The following is a 21,575-nucleotide window of genomic DNA, read 5'->3' as shown; positions in this document are numbered from 1 at the left end:
TGTTTAGAAATAATTATTCCGTTTTTCTCTTGAAAATAGTTTATTCGATTTTTTTTTTATTGTAATTTTTCATATTTTCAAATATTTTTTTTTGTCTATTCACGTAATTACATACGAAAATTATCGACGTCAAGGATGCTTGTTATTATTGTTGATGATCATGATGATGATGATGATGAAAAAAATATGGATCAATGTTTTCGATGACCAAATATGTCCAGCCGCATCCGTGTTTCTTCCAACACACCAACGCGTCAATATTGAGCAATGAGTCAAGTTTGTATCATTCAAAAAAACATTTTAGTCATACAATGACTCAATTTTTAAAGAGCGAAAAATTGATTGATTGATCAATTTATTGACAACGATCCATAATAGTGGAACAAACGATATTTACATCAGCAACTATACATAGAAAACCATAACAAAATCTCATTCATTATAATGACGAAATCCTGGTATGTAATTTCTTGACAACAAAAAATTCTGTTTTTTTCAAAACTTTCTTTTTTTTGAAATTTGATTCAACAAGATTGCTCGTGTTCTAGTTACAAATTGTTCGTTGGCGGGGTTTTTCTTTCTTGTTTCAAATATAATTTTTTCGAATAGAAAAAAATTAATCATTTATAATATTTAGATTATCCACCACCACCACCATCGTTATCCACCGCTAAATGTAATCCATCCGTTTCGATGGAATTTAGAGCAACAACAACAACAAAAAAATTATTCGTTCCAAAAATTTGGACATACTCGCCCTATGTGTGTGGTCAAGTTATTATTATCATCACCATCATCAACAAGAAAATGCGATGGAAAATAATGAAAATCAAAGACTTTACATCCAAATTTTGTTTTTGTATTCGAATCTTATGTATAAACATGAGAACAAAATAATCAACATCATGCTTCAAACATAAAGATAAACGGACAGATAGATTTTATCATCATCATTATCATAAATTATGGAAAATGAATTTTCTCATCATCATTAATTTACTGTTGTTAATTGAATTCGAATTTTCATTATTGTCATTAACAGGTCAGAACAAAATGAAATTTCGAATACATACGGTGCCATCTCTGAAATCTAGTTTTTTTCGGAGCGAAAAAATTCTGAGATTTTGCCCTGTTAATATGATAACGAAATGATTAATCCATTAATTGTTTCAATTTTTTTTCGTTTTGGATAATCACATTTGTTGATCTTGATTAATTTGTTTCAAGACACAACAACGACAACAACAACAAAATCCGTTTTCTAATCAGCTTCTGTGAAAGTTATCTTTTCTCATTCATTCACATCATGAATGATTGACTTTCGTTTTCGGCTTTTGATGCTATTTATCGTGACAGTTTTTTTTTGTTTGCTGTTTGCGTAGGCGTAATTTATGGATTTAGTTGAATTTTATGTTTGTTAATAATTTTCTAATTTTTATCATTTTGTCAATTTTTTTTTGTTATTTGTTGTTGTTATTGTACTTCACACATGTACACACACACAATCGACACTGGTCATTGCCGTTTATTAACGGTGGCCAAGCAATGTAATTGCAATATTTACAATTACCATTCATTATCAAAGAATTGTCACTCCTACCTCCTCCCACCACTCACCTACACACGCACACATGCACAAATATCCAATCTCATTTCTTTCACTTCAAAAAAAAAAAATTTCTCAAGGTTTTTGTTTCATCATTCACACTTGGAACCCAGAAAAATATTCATGATGATGATGACTAATTAGGAGGTGTAGGTGTTGGTAGTGATCATGATGATGATGACGATGGTTAAAAGTGGTGTGTGTTTGTGTGTGTGTGTGAAAATATATTTTTCATCCTTTTAACTATTCCTATTCATATTCATGTTGTTATTATGATAAAATCTTCAATCAAAAATTCATTGATGATTGATTGATGTGTATGTGTGTGTGTGTATGTCCACATTGCTCTACATTTGTCCACATATGTGTTGTGTTAAATTATCATTAAATTAAACATCAACATATATGAAGATGATTGAATGGAAATGAAAAAAAAATAACATTGTCATGCGAAGGTGGTTTTTTTTCCTGAATTTTTTTTTTTTCATTCACTGCTATTTTGGAACAAAAACAACAACAACAAATTTTTTCTTTATATTTCATAACAACAATTAACTTGTGAAACTTTGTTTATTGTAGGTGTTTGTGTGTATGTTTCTCACATTGTTTTTTTTCTGTTTGTTTGTTTGTAGAAAAAAATTTCGCAACACATCAATTGATGATGATGATGACAAAAATAATTTAATTTCTTCTTTTTTTTTGTATATTTAGATTATTTTCCTGTATCTCTCTCTCTCTGTGCTTGTTTCTGTAATAAAACAAACAATGAATTGAATATGAATGAAAAACTACAATAGGTAGCGGACCAACAACAACAACAACAAAAAATTTGACAATAAAAGTCTAATTATTAACATTGAAGTGGAAAAGATTTTGTTTCCTTAAAAAAAAAAATTTACTTGGTGATGCCTAACTACTTTGTTTTCGAGAATATAATTATCCGGATGATATGATGATGATGATATCATCATCATTGTCGTATATTCATGGTATATGTTTTTTTTTCATATTTCATAGACAAAATTTTCGCTCATTTTGTTGGAATGTGGAAATAATAATTCAACAACAACAACAGGCTAAATATAGCTCTTGATGATGATGTTGATGATGATATTCGTATGTAATGTATCATCAAATCACATGGTTTGATTTTTATTTTTTTTTGTTTGTTTGTTTGTTCATAGAAAATGAAAACTTTCATTTTCTCATTTCGTCTCTATATGACTTTTGAGGATAATAAATATGCAAACATCCAACAAACAATAGGATGTTCATTTTTTTCCATCCTGTACAATGATATTCATTAAACAAAAAATAAAATAAAAATTCTGATTGTCAATGGGTTAATGAATGAATGAATGAATGACTATATGTAATTAGTTGAAAAAAATTTTCAAAATTTTTCAACAACATTCATCTAATGATAATGATAATGATGATGATGTTTGATTTACATTTCACACATTTTATTCATTCATAGTAGTTATATTTATTTATTGTCATTAAAGTGTTAAAATGATTTTTACATTCATCAAATGTCAAGGTTTTTTTTATCATCATATCATCATCATATTATTTTCAATTCATCAAATTCATTTTTACACTTTTTTTTTCTCCATCAATCATCATTATTATGATGATAATGATGAAGATGGATGTTTTTTTTTGATTTGCAAAAAAAAAAAATTGATGACTTTTGACTTTTGGAATGAAGAAAAAAAAAAAGAAAACGAAAATTGATTTTATCACATTCAATGAACCTTGAATCCAAGAAAAAAAAATTGTAAATAATGTGTGTGTGTGTGTGATAAATTGCAGAAAAAAAAGATATGAAAAGACCAAATTTAAACTGTCGTTATCATTATCATCATCATCATCATCATCATCATCATGATAATTGTCAAAATATTCAATGTGGGATATCATCATCATCGTTGTTGTTGTTGTTGTTGTTGTTGAAAAATTCAAATAATCATCAACATCAATTCTCTCTATAATCGATCCAAAATGGAATGTAAGAAAAAAAAATCATTATCCCACTATCGACAACAGGTGTCATTCATTTTTGTTTTTTTTTTGTTTGAAATAATTTTCTTGTTCAGTGTCATTGAATTATCTGTTCTTTTTCTTCTACAAAAAACAAAATCTCATTTTGCAGGAAAAAAAAGAAAAAATTGGCGCCAAATAAATGTTGAAAATTGAAAAATTATCATCAACAAGTTGTAGAGAGAAAAAGATAGGGAGAGAGAAATGAGATCAATGTCAAAAGTCGTAAAGTCGTAATAATGATGATGATCATCATCATCATCGTGACTTGAATCATTTTGCCATGTTGTTGTTGTTGTAGTTGTTCTCTGTTTTTATTCTTCTACACCGTGATAACTTTTTTTTCTGTCTCTCCCGTTAACTGCCAAGATTTTTTCTTCTCACTTTTTAGTCTCTTTCAGAAACAAAACAAAAAAAATTGATTCAGAAAAAAAATAATAAATAATTTTATTATTGTCATCATCATCGGCACCCGACGATGTCATATAGTAATATAACGGTAAAATTAAAATTTCAACTCAATAATGATTCGACGCCATTTGGATTCTATCCATCATTCAATTTCGTTTATCATTTACATTTGTGAATTTAAATGTATACATACATAGACGATCATCATCTTATGAGAGTTCCGTTGTTGGTTGACATATGCATCATGTACATGTATGAATATTTTCTTTCAATGCGACATCCTTCGATGATGATGATGATGGTGGTGGTGGTGGTGGTGGTAGTTTGTGATTTATAAAAAAAAAAATTTTTTCTGTATATTTTTGTTCTTGTGGTGATAAAAAAAAATCATCATCATTATCAAGATGGTGGTTCATCGAAATTGCATTGCAACAATCATATATAGCTAAACACTTTCAACTATTTCATCAAAAAAAAAGAAGAAAAAAATCCTAATAATATTGCTCAACACACACGCAGACAGATTTATATTACGATTCTTCAAGTCATCATATTCCACGTTTTTTATTTTTATTTTCGTTTCTTATGATCACACACATTTTTGGATGAGCCGGATGAATTTTTTTTTCACCCTTGCTCATATTTCATTGTTTTTTTTGTTTTATATTTTAATGTAGATTATATCTAAAGTAATTTTATTTTAATTCATCATTTTGACGATATGACACTGATGGATTAAGAAAAAATGAAATTTTACCATCATCATGATCATCACCATCATCATAGATTTTGCCGTGTCATCCATAATATAAACTATCTATAATGACCATATCGTATTGATCCATTGATGTTTTATTTGTGTCTGGTTGTTGTTGTTGTTTTCTGTTATATCATCCATCTGCCTGTTATTTGATATATTCCATTTGATTGCACACATTTGGACATCCGTAACGACACCGGAATACTTGTTTGATGTTGCTTGTTTTCTCCTTTAACAAAAAAAAAATTCTTGTTATCATCCAACATTCACAACATTGCCATTGGCAATTATCAATTTTTTTTATTTGTACAACCGATAACATCAGTGTGTATGTGTGTGTGTGTGACTATGACAAATTGTTTGACTCATACTTTTATATATAGATAAATAAATCGTAAAAACCAAACAAAAAAAAAATTCTTCTCAGATATTTATTCATCCATCCATCCATTCGTTCGATTATTATCACGTTTTCGCCATTGATGATGATTATGCTCATCATTTTTTAATTATTATCATTCATCATCAATTTATATATGAATTAACAGTGTTATTGTTTTGTCGTTTTGCTTCAAGTTTTTCATGTCAAATATTGTCCTAATTTTTTTTTTGGTTCATGTACATGTGTGTGTGTGATGATGATGATGATTGCCATCATGTTTATTTTTCAAATTATTGGTTGAATGGTAGTGGATTTTTGTTTTTTTTCCATTTTCCATACGTGTTGTTTATTGTATACATTTTTTTTTTTGATTACATCAAAACAAATCGATAGTTTTTTATATGAATTCAAATTATTACGTATCATCATGAATCCAATAGCAACGATGGCAATGAAAATTACCAATACTGGTGGACAATCATCATTGTCTAGTTTGAATTCTTGTATTGATGATTTTGATGATGATGGTGATGATAATAATAATGAAATGGAACACAGTGACCAAAATCAACAACAACAACAACAACAACAGTTATCCGATTGTGATGATTTATTTAACCAATATCGTTTAGAATGTGAAAAATGGCTATTAGACGATTCATTAATAGCAAGCATAGATCAACAAGTTAGTATGATAAGGATTCAGTTAAATTAATAATGAATTAATTATGTTTTTCAATTATTTGACTAATAAATTTTTCTTTTTTTTCACTATATCGTTTTGAATATATAGAAATATGTAAATCTTTTACGTAATATGGTCAAAGATTTACTTGATCAAAATGAATGTCTTGTATCGAATATAATGGAAATTAAACAAGAATCAGCTAACCGTATCAATGAATTACGACGAAATTTAGAGAATACAGCAGCCCGTACTGAAGAAGTGATGCTTTCATTAGAATCACATGAATTGTGTTTGAAAAATTTTGTTCAACAACATTGTTGTGAATGTTGTGCTTGTGATATGCGTTTATTGGAATTTAAACTATGTCATGGTCCATATTGTGATCAATTATATAATCATCCAGAAAATATTTCATCCAATCCATTACAATCACCATGTTGGTCATTCGGCCATCTTTGGTCATCTGTTGTACATCAAACATCACATTGGTTAACAAATAAAGAATCATCATCATCATCATCATCATCATCGACGAATTGCCTACATAATCTTAATAGTGAAATGCGTTTTATGAATCTGGTCAAATTAATTGATAAAAAAATACAACAATTCGAAATGGAAAATCAGCAGCTAAGAAAAGAGAATGAAATTATTCGTGAATTAAATTCACTATTAAACTGTCGTAATGGCATTCCATTAATGTTGAATGAATGGCGCCATAATAATTATAGTAACCGGAAATTATCATACAATCAACGGACCGAAAATGTTGAACGAAATTATAATTATAATAATAGCTTCTCTAATAGTAGTAGCAGTTATCATATGGATTCACCATCAATATCATCCACATCATCATCATCGCTTTGTCTAAGTCCAAATGTTGATCGTGATCCGTTGAATGAAAGTGGTGGTTGTGGTGGTGGTGGTGGTGGCAGTGATGTCGGAAGCCAAACAACATCAATGTTGATGATGATGATGAGTATGATGCATGATGATGGTGATGATATTCAAGAATTGATTCATGACAAATATTATTCTACAACAACAACAACAACAACAACATCGATGACTAAAAATAATACTTCAATGGTGTTAAATGATGAAATGGAAAAACATAGCAGTAGTGATCAACATAATGAAAGAAATGATTGTTCACTTGAAGAAGAACGAATGATAAATTCATTTTTCAATTTAGATTCAAAGACTATGACTATTGAAATGGCAAATAATGTGAAAAATGATCATCATTTGACCAATAGACAAAACACAAACAATGAAAATGTTGTTTATTGTGAAGAAATTTGTGATTCATGTCGACATGATAATGATAGTGGTTGTAGTACGGATCTAATACCATCACAAACGGATATGCAATCATTGTTGACATTATCGGATCTAGATTATGATATGGATCAAACAAATAATATTGATAACAGTGAACATACATCAATGGCAGGAACAAATGATGATGAACAACAAAGAATGGTGATGATGATGAGAATGAGTAGTAGTAGTAGTGGCTCAATGAACTCATCGTTACCGGCAATGTCAATCGGATCATCAACATCATCACAATCACAACATTCATCCAAATCTAAGGACAACGACATTACTAGGAATTCATCTTCGTCTTACAATCCTAGTAATAATCATAATTATTTTCATCAAAATGATCATAGTCTTAAACATCATCATACTTGTCATCATAATCAAGAAAATCATAACCATGACCAGAATTATGATGGCATAAAAGAACGAGATAAATCTTTTTGTGGACCAATTACTAGAGGGAAAATGTCAAATGGAGATGGTGCGGAAATTGAACAGCTTCGTATGCGAGTAAATTTAGCTGATCGTTTAATACCGAAATTATATGGAAAACTATTGTATTATATGAATCAAAGAAATCTTGTATTGTCACAATTTCGTCAAGAAAATCGTTTACGTGAAAAATGTAAACAAGATCTATCCGAATTGACCGAATGTCTTGTTGATAATGTTGATTATTTTGAAAAACGTTCGTCAACAATTTTAGCTCCGATGATTAATAATAATAATATTATTAATTCGGATATAATTAAGAACAAAAACGTATCGGATCAACAAAAAATTTCATGTCTGTAGCTAACGGATAATTAATCGAATTTTTTACGGACCACTTACCATCATCATCAAGGGATCTTATCATCTATGAATTTTTAATTTTCATTATATAACATTTATCATTATTAAGAATTTTTTTTTCTTCGTTCAGTTCGCTGACCTTATCATGTAAGATGAAATTTTTTTCATTCATCAATTCATGTATTGGAATCAATGATGATTGCAACGATTTATTATTATTAAAAAAAAAACATTTAAGCGAAACATAACAATAATTAAAAGATTTGCTTTCGTTTTTTTTTTTTAAAAAAAAGGAAAAAGTGAATTAGTATCAAGATAAATATGTTTGTTGCACAAAAGATGTAGTCGAAAAGGAAGTAATATGTAATGTTTAAGTAGTTGAATTTAATTCCAGCAGATTGGTAATTGAACGTTCAAGATTACCGCGTTCAGTTTGTAATACAGATTTGATTACATCGATTTCAATTTTAGGAAACATTTCCTTTAATGTTTGAACATCTTCATCACGTATTTGTATAGGTTGCTGTGGTTGGACAGCAACTTGTTGCTGCGGCTGTCGAGATGATGGTGGTAATAAAGTGGTTGCCGGAACAGGACTTTGATGAACAATCAATGGAGCCGCAAGTATTGGTGGACCGGAAATAAGCATTCCGGGTGCGTTCAAATGTGAATGGTAAATAGGTGCCGTCATGTATGTACGCAATGTTTCGGCCGTTACAGGCTGTATTCGAATCAATGAGAATCAGGTTATAGCATGAATATGGTAACAAAAAAAAATAATAACTTACCTTAGAATTGACAGAAATAAACAATTCACCTTCCAATCCTTCACCTTGTTTGCCTGACAAGACAATTTTCTCCTCAAATGAATGCTCAGGTGTTTCTGTCGTGAATCGTAGAAAATTTTCAGGTACTTTGTACGTTGCCCATGCAATTAATTCATCCTGCGTAAATAGGCAATCATCATACAATTCTATTGCGATGGTATCACATCCGATTGGTAAATAACTAAAATTATTCAAATTAGATAAACCTTATATATCATTTAGCTTTATAAACAAAAAAAACTTACCAACGACAAGTTTCATTCCATTTTGGATTCTTTCCACCTCGAGTACTGGTTCTTGTTTCATAGATGGTATTGCCAACTCGAATTCGAACATATGGACTCATGCTCATCAGGCCATAATTTTTGACCAAATGAGCTTCAACAAACGTTATGGACAAATAAGCACGATAATTGGAATTCCAATTGGCTACGTTACGTTGTTGTGCCAATGCTTGTGAATCATATTGTCGTTGAAGTGATGCAGCCAATTCTTCGTCAAGTTCAATCTGGTTACAAGTTCGTTGATTCGTTGCCGATGCAGAATCAAGACGAAGAAAATCATCTGGTAGTTGTCCAAGAACAACGGAATGTCCGTTTACATTTTGTACGTTTGGCATTTTTTGCTTAACACTTTGATCATTTGTTGTTGATTCAGATGAATTTAAATCAGGATTAACATTATGATCATCACCATTTATTGTTTGACTTAACAATTTTTTCGGTTTGGTTTCGCTCATCTTGTATTCGTAATCAGTACGACTACATGAATGATAATAACAAGAACTTTGTAGAAAATTCGTGATACAAAATATATTTTTATTTAATTTAATTTCTATTTATTGATGATGATGACGATGTTTGTCATTTGTCATATTACAACTACCATATTGATCTAAAAGAAATCATCAATCGATTATGTTATTATTATGATGATAAATGCAATCGTTCCAAAAACTTCCAACACAATTTATTTTGATACGATTCAATCACTAAAAATGTATATATATCACAAATAGTACAGTTTTGTATACCACTACCAATTCAATGTGTGTTTATATATTTCAACATCAAAGTAGTCGCACTAATTGTTTCAAATACTACTACCACCACCAGTCCAAGGATTCATTGGATTCATTCATAAATGAAATGAATGAATAAATATGGAACCTGATAATTTTTTTTTTTTGATGAAATTAAATAACTTTTTTTTAAAATCTATAGATCATTACTGATTTATTTATACATCGTATTCAAATTTATGGGCAAATAAAAATTCTAACAAGACAGACAAATTGATCGATTCAAATAGAATTGAATTGCGATTATAATTTTTTTTTTCTTTTGATACATTCATTCATTCTATCGTTTATTATCTGGACGTTTTTTGCCCACATCATACATAATGTATGTTGCTGGCCCAAGAATTCCAAACAAAAATCCCAGATAGACAATAGTTTTTTCAACGATACCGATTGATTTTGGACCAACATTCACTGCCATGTATTTAATATAATGAGGATACAATGTTCGACGGGTTTGTAATTGAACATTTGGATTTGAAACCAAACGTCCCAAACGTTGAAACATACGAATGTTATACATTTTTTTCCGAAGTTTAGATGGCTTTATCTTGATAATGGAAAAAACAAAACGTTTCAGAAATTCGAAATTTGGATGATAGCAAAAATCTTAACTTACCTTGATCAGAACTCACAACGGCAACAATGTTTGTCCTTTGCTGTGTCTGGCAATTTATGAACATGAGCCGCTGAGCCACTACTCTTTACAGTCATATCAAAATGACGTTACATTCGTAGTGGCAATTTTCAAATACGAAAAAGAATCTTTTTTTTTGAATTAATCAAGAATTTAATTTCAAAATCAATTTCAATTGCAATTAGTTGTTAAATCTAAATTCTATCAATAATAAGAATTTATTCCAGGATTTATTCCAGCCCGAAATTATCTCTAAAAAATATGGAATAAATGAATGGACAACCGGTTATATTGTAGCTGTGGTCGTGACTTTTAACGATGCTGCTACCATTGATTTATACTATTGATGATGATGATGATGATGATGTCCGTGATATATCATCACTCTCGGTTTTTAGTCCAATTGATCATCATCGTTATTATCAATATCGATAGTGATTATAACGCCCAGTAATTATTTTCATAGTTAACATTTTTGGTGTTTGACCAATATTTCAATTTTTTGTTGTTGTTGTTGTTAGCAAACGAATTATCAAAATGGCTTTAGGTGAAGCTGATGTCCAAAAACAGGTATGATTTTTTTTTCGTACATGAATTAACTTGAGTACATGTTAATTGTCCATTGTCAATTTATTCGTTTGAAAATGAAAAAGATTAAGCACATGGTTGCTTTTATTGAACAAGAAGCAAATGAAAAAGCCGAAGAAATCGAAGCCAAAGCTGAAGAAGAATTCAACATTGAAAAAGGTCGTCTCGTACAAGAACAACGGTTAAAGATTATTGAATTTTTCGAGAAAAAAGAAAAACAAGTTGAATTAAAACGAAGAATGTAAGTTTAATAATAATCAGTGCTCATTATACGTTGCTTAATTTTTTTTTGTTCGTAGTTATAATTCTCATCTTCAAAATCAATCACGGCTTCGAGTTTTGAAACAACGTGAAGATTTAATCAAAAATGTTCTGTTAGAAGCGCGACAAAAATTGGCAGAAGTGACCAAAGATAATGAACTATACAAAAAAGTAATGCAAAAATTAATTGCCCAAAGTGTGTTCCGTTTGGTCGAATCAGAAGTTGTTATCTGCTGCCGTAAACAAGATTTGACCTTGGTAGAGTCTTTATTGGATTCTGTTAAAAAAGAATATAATGCTGCCACCAAACGCAATGTTGCGATCAAAATCGATAAAGATCGTTATCTTTCATCAGATACGTAAGTAACATCAAATTTAAATAAAATCCTAGCTTAATGTTTTCATCTTTTTTTTACATAGCTGTGGTGGTATTGAATTGTATGCCCAAGCTGGTAAAATTAAAGTTACTAATACGCTTGAAAGTCGTTTAGAGCTGATTAGTCAACAGCTTTTGCCGGAAATTCGGGTGGCATTGTTTCAACGAAATCCGAATCGAAAATTTGATGATTAGAAACACGTCGCTCTTTCTTAGACATCATTTCCACCCATCACACACACACACACACACACACACATGCTTCACACACTTTACAATATCAACGCCCGTTTTATTCTAATAATTTATTATTAAGCTTTTTTTTCGTGTTGTGTATATTCTTTCTTTCCAATTCGTTTGTTCGATTTTCTCGATCGTCGGTCTTGGTTGCATTCCAATTTGAATTTTATATCATTATAAGAAACTAGTCTAGATAATTTTGCAGGAAACGTGAAAATTTTTATGAATTTTTTGCTGATTTTGCGGTGTCCAAAAAAAAAAAAAAAAATTTTAGACGAAATCGAAACATTCGAATAGTGATTCTTCATTTCAATTTTAATAATTAATCAAGAAATCTTTAATAATGCAATTTATTATTATGAGAACAAAAAAAAATTTGTAAATCCCCTTGTGTGTTTTCAACAAAAAAAAAATTCTACAATTCATAAATAATTTGTTTTTTTAAATTAATCGTTGAAATAATTGTAAAAATTTTTTCCGTCTTATTGATCGATCGCTATAGATGAATTCTGTATTTTCATCATCCAGATCTTTTGCATGATTTAATTCTGATTCAATTTTTTCGAATTGTTTGCATATATAATCATCAGATTGTTTGAGAAATATTTCCAATGTAATGTTATGAATCTTTGATTCGATAATTTGCTGCTGTTGACAATATAAGTAAAGTTCATCAATTAAATCCATCCATATTGAATATTCATCAATGAAAATGTTCATTTTTGTTTTATCGAATAATCTGGCCGATGAACAAGATTCTAATGTATTGTCATTGGCAAGAAAATGTAAAGCGATTTGGAAAATGGCTCGAATTGTTTGTTGGATTCGATTTTGATTTTCGGTTCCTGTCATCATAATCTGTACAAATAATCGGATACAATTTTTTTGTGGTGACATATTCTGATTCATTTCATTTAGAAACATGGTAGCTAATTTTGTAATTTGCACGACGGAAGCATTGCGAATAATTTTTTCATTATCTTGTAAAAGTTGAATAAATTGAATAGAAATTCGAACCAAAATATCATATGAATCTTGATTAGTAGATAGATTGGAAAATGGAAATTTTCGTACACAACTGCCAATACAATAGATAGCTGTCAAACGATCGGAAATATTTTCCAGTTTTGCTGCTAGATTTTCGATATTATCTACAAATTTAGACCATACTGATGAATTCAAAATCGGTTCATCAAAATCTTCAATACATTGTTCAATTAGTAATAATAAAGTGTCATTTTCATCCATTTCCAAGGCTAGATCCAAAAAAGAATAAACATTTGAATTTGCAAGCCTTTTGACAATGTCATTCATATCAATGAAAAGTCCAATTCTTCTTGCAATGAAAATAAGAATAAATATTTCATTTAAAATAAGCAATTCAACATTATTGAAAACATTCAAATTTTGGACAGTGAAAAACTTATCTATTTCAATAGAATTTTGAATGAGGCTATAAATACATTCTTGATCTAATCTGATTTGATGATTAAAATTTTTGGCCAAATATTTTTGAATTCTGATAGATTCTTCTATGTTATCAATGTATATAGTATCCAAATTTGATAATTTGAATTTCAAAAGATTTAATTCCAAACGGTCTAGTTTCACATCATGATCATTCAATAGTATTCTACTATTGAGCCAGTACCAAAGAGTCAATTTTGCTTCAAAAGTTTTTTTGCTTGCAACGATCATGTCGAGTGTCGAGAAAAATGTTTGATAAGTTGAATCAATAAAACTATGGATGAGATAATCGATAATTAAATTGACGCTATAATCATCTTGTACATTGTTATTTGTGATTAGTTTGACCAATTTTTCTTCGAGTATTACGGTGTGATCTTTGAAAACAATGGATTCATTTTTTGATTTCAAACATACAAAGATTCTATAATGAGCTTGATGAAGTATTCCCAATACTAGGCCGTTCATGATCCATTGATTCTTAAATATTTCCATCAAATTATCATACAATTTGATTAACGAGGAAGATGATAAATCTTTAGATTCTGTGTTTGAATTCATTGTTTGTAGACAAAATTCTCGAGAAATTTCAGCCACCAGCATTGCTAAACCATGTAAATGATTTAGTTTTTTTGTTTTTATTTCATTTTCAATCAATTTTTCATTCAAATCGATAATAACATTTGAATAGCTATTTGATGATAATAATCGACTATAGGTATGAACAGCTAAACGACGTAAACGAGCATCACGACATTCGTAAATAATATTCTTAATTAGTGGCAAAAATTTATTTGCATCATAAACATTATTTGCACTTTTCGAAATAATCAATTTGGACAATATTATAAGAATAGGATTTATGAACAATAACTGTGAATGATCATAGCAGATTTGTGGTGATTCTAATTGTCGTAAAATGAATGAATAAAGTGATGGATAACTTTGAAAGAATGATAATGATGACATTCGATTTTTACGACTTGTATCTAAACGATTACGTTTCACACCAAAAACCTTTGTTATCAATGAACACAATAACAATGAGGTGGAATTCTGTATTGAATAAACAAAATTTGTAGAATTAGAATCATGAAGACAATGATTATATGTATCACGTTTAAACCATAAAATGCTTATTTTAAATAATTTTTCAATCCAAATAGCTGTCACCGATGATAATCGATTATCATGTATCAGTGATTTTAAAATATTCAATGAATGAATAATTTGCCATGATTGTCTTTGATTATTTTGATCAATTTTTTCAGTATCCAATATATCGACCAATGTTCCGATAAATGTTGAACAATAAACGCCATTTAGATCGCCAGCAATGATTGATTGTATAATGAAAGGAAGTCCAGCACTCCGACGAGTAATCGAAACATAAGTTGGAAACATTCCATCATCTTCCCGTTTTTGTAAACGTTTTTTGATTTCATCAATTTTTGATTCAATTTTTTTTCTACATATTTTACATTCATTCTTCAACAATGATGCTATAAGATGATTGAATCCTTGTGAACTTTGTTCAAATGCTCCACGATGTACAAGGTTTAGTTGATTTTTGTATAAAAAATCAATAATTTTATCGATATATACACAAGATATTATCGTTTCATTTGCCGATCGATGATATGGAAACGAATTTACCAAGTGACTTATAATAAGAACTGATTCTTTGATTGTCATCCAACCGTTTATCAAAAGCATTTGTGATATCATATACAATTCACTTATATGATCATCATGAAAATCAAAATTTATATTCTCTAAATTTTCTACAGCTGGTAAGTGACCTTCTGGTGAATCATTACAGACAATCGATATGATCGATTCACAAGCAGCCATACAAGAATCGATCATTTGGATGAATAAAATTTTCCAAGAAGACAATTTCTGTTCATCATTTTGAAGATCAGATTTTAATTTATTCAAATCAATTTCATTGCACAGTAATGTTCGTATGGCTAAAAGCAATGGATAACATGGTGATGTACAAGAATTTGTTATATTTACATTAATCACTGCGATTCTTTGATTTAATTCAATAATCAATGTTTGAATTACATCAAAATGTGAAGAATAACCATTATTATCATCAAGAGAAACTGTAAGCTGTTTCAGAATGACACCGATTTGTGATTCTCTAGGCTGGATGGATTGTAACATTGTTTTGGACCATTTGTTGAGAAAATTAATTTCATTTTGTGTGAATGCTATAAGCTTCAAGTGATAACATGAAACAATAAAATCTTTGGCAGCGGTTCGAATTTCTTGTAAACTATGTTGAAGCATGAACATTAAGGATTGGCGATCAACAGGTGTGATACATGAATCTTGTAGCATAATTAATAACGGTTTAGTCGATACAAGTAACTTGTCGACTAATAAATGTAAAATTTGTAAATAAATCAACAATGAACCAAAATATCGATTTATATGTAGATTATCAAAACAATATCGGCATATCATTTGAATGAAATCATAATAGATTTGATTGTTTCCAACAAATTCCGTTTTGTTTCTTTTATGTTGTGTGGTGATCGCTCGAGCAATTCTAGTGAATAATATTCTAAACAACTTGATTAACTGATCACGACCATATGCTCGTTGAATGGTGTCGCAATTTTTGAATAGCCGATATATAAGATTTAATTCTATTTGATTCAATTCATCTTTTTTGTTCATTTTCGATTCGATTAACAATCGTAATGTATGTAACCGTAAATCATCATCATTATTATTGATATATTGAAGAGCAAATTTTTCGGCAAAATTTTGAACAGCATTTTTCTCATCAATAATTTGTAAATTTTCCTTTTGATTTAATTGTAGCAATAGCAAAATTAAATCTGGCCTCATTGTCCATAATGTTTGTTCATTACCATCACTAAATACGTGTGCGAATATTTGTTTGACAATCATTTTTGATGATGGAAAATGTTGAAAAAGTTTTGGAAGAATAATTTTAAGAAAATATTGTGATTGTCGATAAGGCGATTTTTGTAATAATCTAAGAAATTCATCACAAAGAATATCGATATGTTCCGGATAAAATAACTTTAATCTTATTGATAAGTATTCAACAAAATCAATATTTCGTATTGAGAGATTTATAAACAAATTCCCATCATCATCATCATCATCATCATTCGTATCATTATCATATGAAGAAATTGAAACTGTTGATAATAATTTTTCCATAGAATTCAATAAACTATATTCATTTCGTAATAAATGTTGAAAAATTTTTCCAAACTCTTTTATACCAATCGAATCAGATATAATGCAAAATAAACGAAAATCGGAATGATTAAATTCACAGAATTTTGAATATAATTGATTGATGAGATAAGATTCGAACCAAGATGACATAGAAATGATTCTTAAAATTTGTATAGATAATGATGCAGTGGAAAAAATGTAATCAACATTTGTATGTGACCAATTTTGGATTGAAAAATTTAACATTTCATTCACATCTTGTCGAATAACAATTTCAATGATAGTCGATGATAATTTTGCTCGATGATTTTCGACAATAAATTTGATTGTTTTAGCCCAATTGAATTGGAGTAATGCAAGATGGTAGACGAAATTTGAATCACAATGATCGATAGTTAACATTTGTTTTATCAAATTTCCAATATTCAATGTGAGTAATGCTGGTGATTTAAATGATTCCATTAGGAATGTCGATAATAATGTCATGAAAAATTCGCTATTGAACTCCAACGATAATGGTTCGATATTATCATGGAATACGGATAATTCATTATTTGAATACAACAGGTACCAAACATTAATGATAACAAGGCAACCTTGTATCAATACGGTATTTGTAAAGAAATATTGTTTCAACAATAACGATATTGATCTATAATATGCTCGAAGCGTGCATTCAAAATCCGGATTTAATTTTTCAACATTTTTACGCATCCAATTAAGAATTAAGCTTGCCAATTTGAATTCATTGTCAAAATAAAATGAAAATTTGCCGAATAAATCAGTTGATGAAAAAGTAGAATCTTCATGACAATAGAGATCCAAATTTTTGCGACGTATCCGATGAAATCGAAAGATTGCTGCGATAAGTTTGGATAAAAATCCAAAATCTTTACTGATTAAATTATGATTGAAAAGAATCGAAAGATTCACGAGAATTCGTTCAGCATTCGATGGCAAGTATTCGATGCCAATTATTGATGATTCAACAAGATTAGTAAATAATTTATATACATTTTCTTTGTTCAATTTCTTCAGAAGAAATAATTGTACAGAACAATTTGGTTCAATATCTAATAATAGATAGAAAAATATATTCAATATCTTATCACGGCAATCGGATCCAGTTTTCAAAAACTTGCAAACATTTTGGCATTGTTTGACCAAATAATTGGAATACTTGTCATCAATTGATTGCATTAATTCAAGCCAATTAATTTCATCTGGCAAATCCGTAATAATCGATTGATGATTATCAATCATTGATTCAAATAAAGTTTTGAAATTTGATTGCATTTTTCTTTAAATTAAAAATTATTATTATTATCGAATCATTAAAGAAGAAAATAAACAAATCAAAATAAAAACACACATGTAAAATACACATGGTCATCATCAATATAGTTTCCATCAGCCATCCAACAGATGGTTCTTATAAACGATTCGTTATTATTATTAGAATATCAATTTTTAGTGATTTTTTAATAAAACAAAAATTTTTTTCAATGAATTTAAGAAAAAAAAATGATAATAATTTGGATACAAGAAATTTTTTTTCCAATACACGATTATCAATAAATGAGAAATGTTCAAAAAGCAAACGAAATAATCAATCATTTTGATGAATTCAATTCAATCACTTCAGCAACAATAGCTTCATATTCACGATCCCGTTCGGTTTTATGTTTTTCATACATATGAGCACGTAATGTATCACGACGGCTGTAAAAATTTGGACAATATTTACATCGAAATTGTTTCGAATCATGTATGGTACTATGAAGTTTTAGGCCTTGTTTTTCCGAAAATCTTTTGTTACATTGATCACATTTGAATGGTTTTTCACCCGTATGTATTCGAATATGTTTGTAAACATTTTGTGATTGTGTTGATGAATAGTTACAAATTGGACATCGATATGGTTTCTCGCCAGTATGAATACGAATATGTAATTTCAATGTTTTCTTTCTTTTGAACATATTACCACAATATTTACATCCAAATGGTCTATCAGCAGTATGTGTACGACAATGACGTTTTAAATCATAAAGTCTGCTAAATGAAAATTTACATATTGGACATTGAAATTCTTCTTTACCATCAGAATTTACTGATGGAGCAATATTCAAATCTATATACATTGATGAAAATACATGGGAAAAAAAATAAATAAGTATTTGAAATGAAATTTATATAATCATACATACTTTTTTCATCATTATCATCAAAATTTGTATTCGAATTAATAATGATTGGTCTCAGTTTGAACGGTGAACTAGTACTAGCTTTTAATAATTTTTGCTTTTTAACAGGCCATGGTTTTTTATTAGTCAATGCTTTAAAACTCGATGATTGCTTCAATTTGTTGATCGTATCAATATCGCCATAGATTTGGGTTGAATAAAGTGAGTTACCATTACTCATAATTAATTTTGAACATGATTCTTGATCAATGATGTTTATATCCATATCCGTAACAGACAACATAGAATGTATATATTTTCTTCAATTATCTATATAGATAAGTAAAATAGAAAATTAAATTATTAGAAACAATATTCAAATGATGATGACAATCAATTAATCAAGAAGTATACAAAGAAACGAAAGAAAATTATTTGTCAAATAAAAAAAATGTTCTGGATCAAATAGTGTTTGGTCAATAGTAGAGTAGTACTTCTAATAATGATCTAATGTGCTCAACAATGATCATGAGCACAAAAACATTGAAAACATCGAAGCACCAACATAATGAGCCTGGTTTATACCTGATTAGTTGTTGCCAATTTAATGACTACTTTTCATGGCATATACCAAAACACACGTTTTTTGGATTATAAACATTTTTCATCATCATTATATTTCAATAGTTTTAAACAATCTGATTTATTGTTTTTTTTCCTCTCGTTTTATATATTATCATTTTCAATCTCACTGATTAAATTAATTCATTCGATCTACAAGTGTAAAAGATTTTCAAGCATTAATCAATGAAAATTTGGGTTATCCAATTAGAATTTGTGTATGTCGGTTTTAATTTCATTTTGAATGGTAATTCTGCTCATCGCAGTTGAAATGGGCGGCGCCGATGTATTTCAATTGGTTTCAATAACAGTAACAGTTACCGGAAACAGGTTAGGTTAGGTGGTCTCGGTTCATTAGATTAGATAAAACTATTGTATTGACAAACAATCTAGAATAGACTTTTCCATTCCATCATGAACATTGTGTTGTAAAGTGTTTTGATTTTGATTTTTTTGGGTTTATTTTTCTTTCATTCCAAAACAAAAAAAAAATCAACAGTTGTTGTCAGCCAACAATCTAGCCATGTAAAACATTGAGAGGCAGAAGTAGCTTCTGAACACAAGTGTAGTCTGTGAGCCGTAACTTTGACAATGCTTTTGAGAACTGTGTTGGCAGCGACATTTTTGTTGTTGCGGTGGTTATAAACAGCAACGTTTGAAATTTCATCATCGATTTATTCGCTGCAATGATTGTGTCTTGTCTTTGTTTTTTCTTTGTCATTTCAATCATATATATACAGTTTCTTCATCATTTCATTAGACGCAATGTGCACGTCCGAGGTAAATGACTGTATATATGTTTGTTATCATCATCATTTCTTAATTCAACAGGAATAATGGAAAAAATAGAAACGATGTTTGAATTTTTGAATAAATTCACCCGAAGACATTCATCAAATTGATGACAGTGAAAGTGGTGAAAACACAATTCTTTCAGAAAAGATAAAAATTTATTTAATTTGTTCAATTGGTGCTATATCTATCGTAATTCAAAGACTGGTGCAAATGTTGTCAAGTGAGTCGCTCTATTTTTGGCTTTCTCTATTTTCTTAAGTCGCTATTTTCAGCTTTCGCTATTTTCAGCTTTCGCTATTTTCGGCTTTCGCTATTTTTGGCTTTCGCTATTTTGGGTCGGAATCGTTTTGCTTTGCTTTCGTTTTGATGAATGTTGTAAGACAGGTTTTTTTGTTGTTTTTGCCTATCTAATTGTATCGATGTTAATCATCATCGTTGGTCATCGATAATTGATAAATTGAAGTAAAACTATATTCGATTATGTGTTCCGGAATGGTTCAAACATGACGGAACCGGAAGAAGAAAAGATCCGAGCTTAGCTCAGTTGGTAGTAGCGGTGGACTGTAGTAGGTGTAGTTGTTGAAAAAAGGGGCGGAAGCGCTTCCGATTTCAACCGGAAATCCATAGGTCGCTGGTTCAAATCCGGCAGCTCGGATTTTTGCCTTTTTCTTTGCTGGAAAAGGATACCATTAGCTAGGAATCGGAATTGGTCAATCTTTTGTTGATCAATTTGATTGTGGGAGTGAAAATGAAAATGTTTTGGGAGATTTTTGCTCCGGAAGTTCCGACCACTTCCGGTTGATTTGAAGAAACTTCCGGTCACTTTTCAGTTAAGGCAATTTTCTCAGCCATCTCGCTTGGACGATTTTAAAAAAAACTTTATGATATTATTTTTTAATCCCACAAGAAAAATATGATTTGAATGATTTTTATGTTAAAATTTAATTATGACCAAAAGAAATTCCATCAGACAGTTCTTGTTGTTTATTTGATGCACTTCGAATAACAATCACAATTTAGTAATAATGAAATAGTTTATTGATGAATATAATGAATCAATGATGAAAGATAAATCACAATCATAAGCATAATACAATCAAGACAAGATAGAGAGAGATCAATAGAGAGCACAAAATCAATTACAAGCCAAGAACCATGTGTTTAGTTGAGCTAGTTATTTTATATCTAAAGACATATCCACGCAAAGGCGCCAGACAGTTCATCGTATGATCAGCGTTCAACGATTTA

The 21,575-nt window shown here is 29.5% G+C and overlaps 5 protein-coding genes and 1 non-coding gene across 10 annotated transcripts; 3 read left to right on the top strand and 3 right to left on the bottom strand.

The window, feature by feature from the left end:
- The first annotated feature begins 48 nt into the window (after positions 1 to 48).
- Positions 49 to 8,280, top strand: LOC124493934 (uncharacterized). Of its 3 annotated transcripts, none has more exons than XM_075731750.1 (4): positions 49 to 458; positions 638 to 1,042; positions 5,764 to 5,890; positions 5,999 to 8,280. In XM_075731750.1, the coding sequence occupies exon 4, from the start codon at positions 6,023 to 6,025 to the stop codon at positions 8,018 to 8,020; it is 1,998 nt and encodes a 665-aa protein (XP_075587865.1). In that variant the 5' UTR covers positions 49 to 458; positions 638 to 1,042; positions 5,764 to 5,890; positions 5,999 to 6,022; the 3' UTR covers positions 8,021 to 8,280. The 3 variants fall into 3 exon arrangements, with proteins under 3 accessions (XP_075587865.1, XP_075587864.1, XP_046913013.2); XM_075731749.1 differs by having other exon boundaries at positions 533 to 1,042; XM_047057057.2 differs by lacking the exons at positions 49 to 458; positions 638 to 1,042 and having other exon boundaries at positions 4,027 to 5,890.
- LOC124493935 (toll-interacting protein B) lies at positions 8,214 to 10,756 on the bottom strand. The gene is made up of 4 exons (XM_047057058.2): positions 10,548 to 10,756; positions 9,093 to 10,478; positions 8,809 to 9,028; positions 8,214 to 8,741 (listed from the first exon to the last, which is right to left on the bottom strand). Exons 2-4 carry the CDS (start codon positions 9,584 to 9,586, stop codon positions 8,391 to 8,393), a joined length of 1,065 nt encoding a protein of 354 aa, XP_046913014.2. The 5' UTR covers positions 9,587 to 10,478; positions 10,548 to 10,756; the 3' UTR covers positions 8,214 to 8,390.
- Positions 10,757 to 10,949: 193 nt separating this feature from the next.
- Positions 10,950 to 12,480, top strand: Vha26 (V-type proton ATPase subunit Vha26). The gene is made up of 4 exons (XM_047057062.2): positions 10,950 to 11,135; positions 11,219 to 11,394; positions 11,453 to 11,773; positions 11,835 to 12,480. The coding sequence occupies exons 1-4, from the start codon at positions 11,103 to 11,105 to the stop codon at positions 11,983 to 11,985; spliced, it is 681 nt and encodes a 226-aa protein (XP_046913018.1). The 5' UTR covers positions 10,950 to 11,102; the 3' UTR covers positions 11,986 to 12,480.
- On the bottom strand, positions 12,364 to 18,102 carry THADA (Thyroid adenoma-associated protein homolog). The gene has a single exon (XM_047057054.2). The coding sequence runs from the start codon at positions 18,022 to 18,024 to the stop codon at positions 12,472 to 12,474; it is 5,553 nt and encodes a 1,850-aa protein (XP_046913010.2). The 5' UTR covers positions 18,025 to 18,102; the 3' UTR covers positions 12,364 to 12,471.
- Positions 18,103 to 18,195: 93 nt separating this feature from the next.
- LOC124493936 (uncharacterized) lies at positions 18,196 to 19,985 on the bottom strand. Of its 3 annotated transcripts, none has more exons than XM_047057061.2 (3): positions 19,854 to 19,985; positions 18,936 to 19,241; positions 18,196 to 18,859 (listed from the first exon to the last, which is right to left on the bottom strand). In XM_047057061.2, the coding sequence occupies exons 2-3, from the start codon at positions 19,213 to 19,215 to the stop codon at positions 18,342 to 18,344; spliced, it is 798 nt and encodes a 265-aa protein (XP_046913017.2). In that variant the 5' UTR covers positions 19,216 to 19,241; positions 19,854 to 19,985; the 3' UTR covers positions 18,196 to 18,341. The 3 variants fall into 3 exon arrangements, with proteins under 3 accessions (XP_046913017.2, XP_046913016.2, XP_046913015.2); XM_047057060.2 differs by lacking the exon at positions 19,854 to 19,985 and adding an exon at positions 19,406 to 19,422; XM_047057059.2 differs by lacking the exon at positions 19,854 to 19,985 and adding an exon at positions 19,326 to 19,404.
- Positions 19,986 to 20,856: 871 nt separating this feature from the next.
- Positions 20,857 to 20,982, top strand: TRNAY-GUA (transfer RNA tyrosine (anticodon GUA)). Its single transcript has 2 exons — positions 20,857 to 20,894; positions 20,947 to 20,982. It is a non-coding gene; the product is annotated as a tRNA-Tyr (tRNA).
- The last annotated feature ends 593 nt before the right edge of the window (positions 20,983 to 21,575 follow it).

The sequence above is a fragment of the Dermatophagoides farinae genome, chromosome 6 (genome assembly GCF_024713945.1).
Source record: "Dermatophagoides farinae isolate YC_2012a chromosome 6, ASM2471394v1, whole genome shotgun sequence".
Lineage (NCBI taxonomy): Eukaryota > Metazoa > Arthropoda > Arachnida > Sarcoptiformes > Pyroglyphidae > Dermatophagoides > Dermatophagoides farinae.
The sequence above is the reverse complement of the archived record's forward strand: the minus strand, read 5'-3'. Positions and strand labels throughout refer to the sequence as shown.

Coding starts and splice junctions, on each gene's coding strand:
- LOC124493934 (XM_047057057.2), top strand. CDS start 5,507: ATGGTAGTGGATTTTTGTTTTTTTTCCATTTTCCATACGTGTTGTTTA. Junction 5,891..5,998: donor TAGCAAGCATAGATCAACAA/GTTAGTATGATA, acceptor TTGAATATATAG/AAATATGTAAATCTTTTACG.
- LOC124493935 (XM_047057058.2), bottom strand. CDS start 9,586: ATGAGCGAAACCAAACCGAAAAAATTGTTAAGTCAAACAATAAATGGT. Junction 9,029..9,092: donor TGGAATGAAACTTGTCGTTG/GTAAGTTTTTTT, acceptor GAATAATTTTAG/TTATTTACCAATCGGATGTG. Junction 8,742..8,808: donor TTATTTCTGTCAATTCTAAG/GTAAGTTATTAT, acceptor ATTCGAATACAG/CCTGTAACGGCCGAAACATT.
- Vha26 (XM_047057062.2), top strand. CDS start 11,103: ATGGCTTTAGGTGAAGCTGATGTCCAAAAACAG. Junction 11,395..11,452: donor GTTGAATTAAAACGAAGAAT/GTAAGTTTAATA, acceptor TTTTGTTCGTAG/TTATAATTCTCATCTTCAAA. Junction 11,774..11,834: donor CGTTATCTTTCATCAGATAC/GTAAGTAACATC, acceptor TTTTTTACATAG/CTGTGGTGGTATTGAATTGT.
- THADA (XM_047057054.2), bottom strand. CDS start 18,024: ATGCAATCAAATTTCAAAACTTTATTTGAATCAATGATTGATAATCAT.
- LOC124493936 (XM_047057061.2), bottom strand. CDS start 19,215: ATGTTGTCTGTTACGGATATGGATATAAACATCATTGATCAAGAATCA. Junction 18,860..18,935: donor TGATGATAATGATGAAAAAA/GTATGTATGATT, acceptor CAATGTATATAG/ATTTGAATATTGCTCCATCA.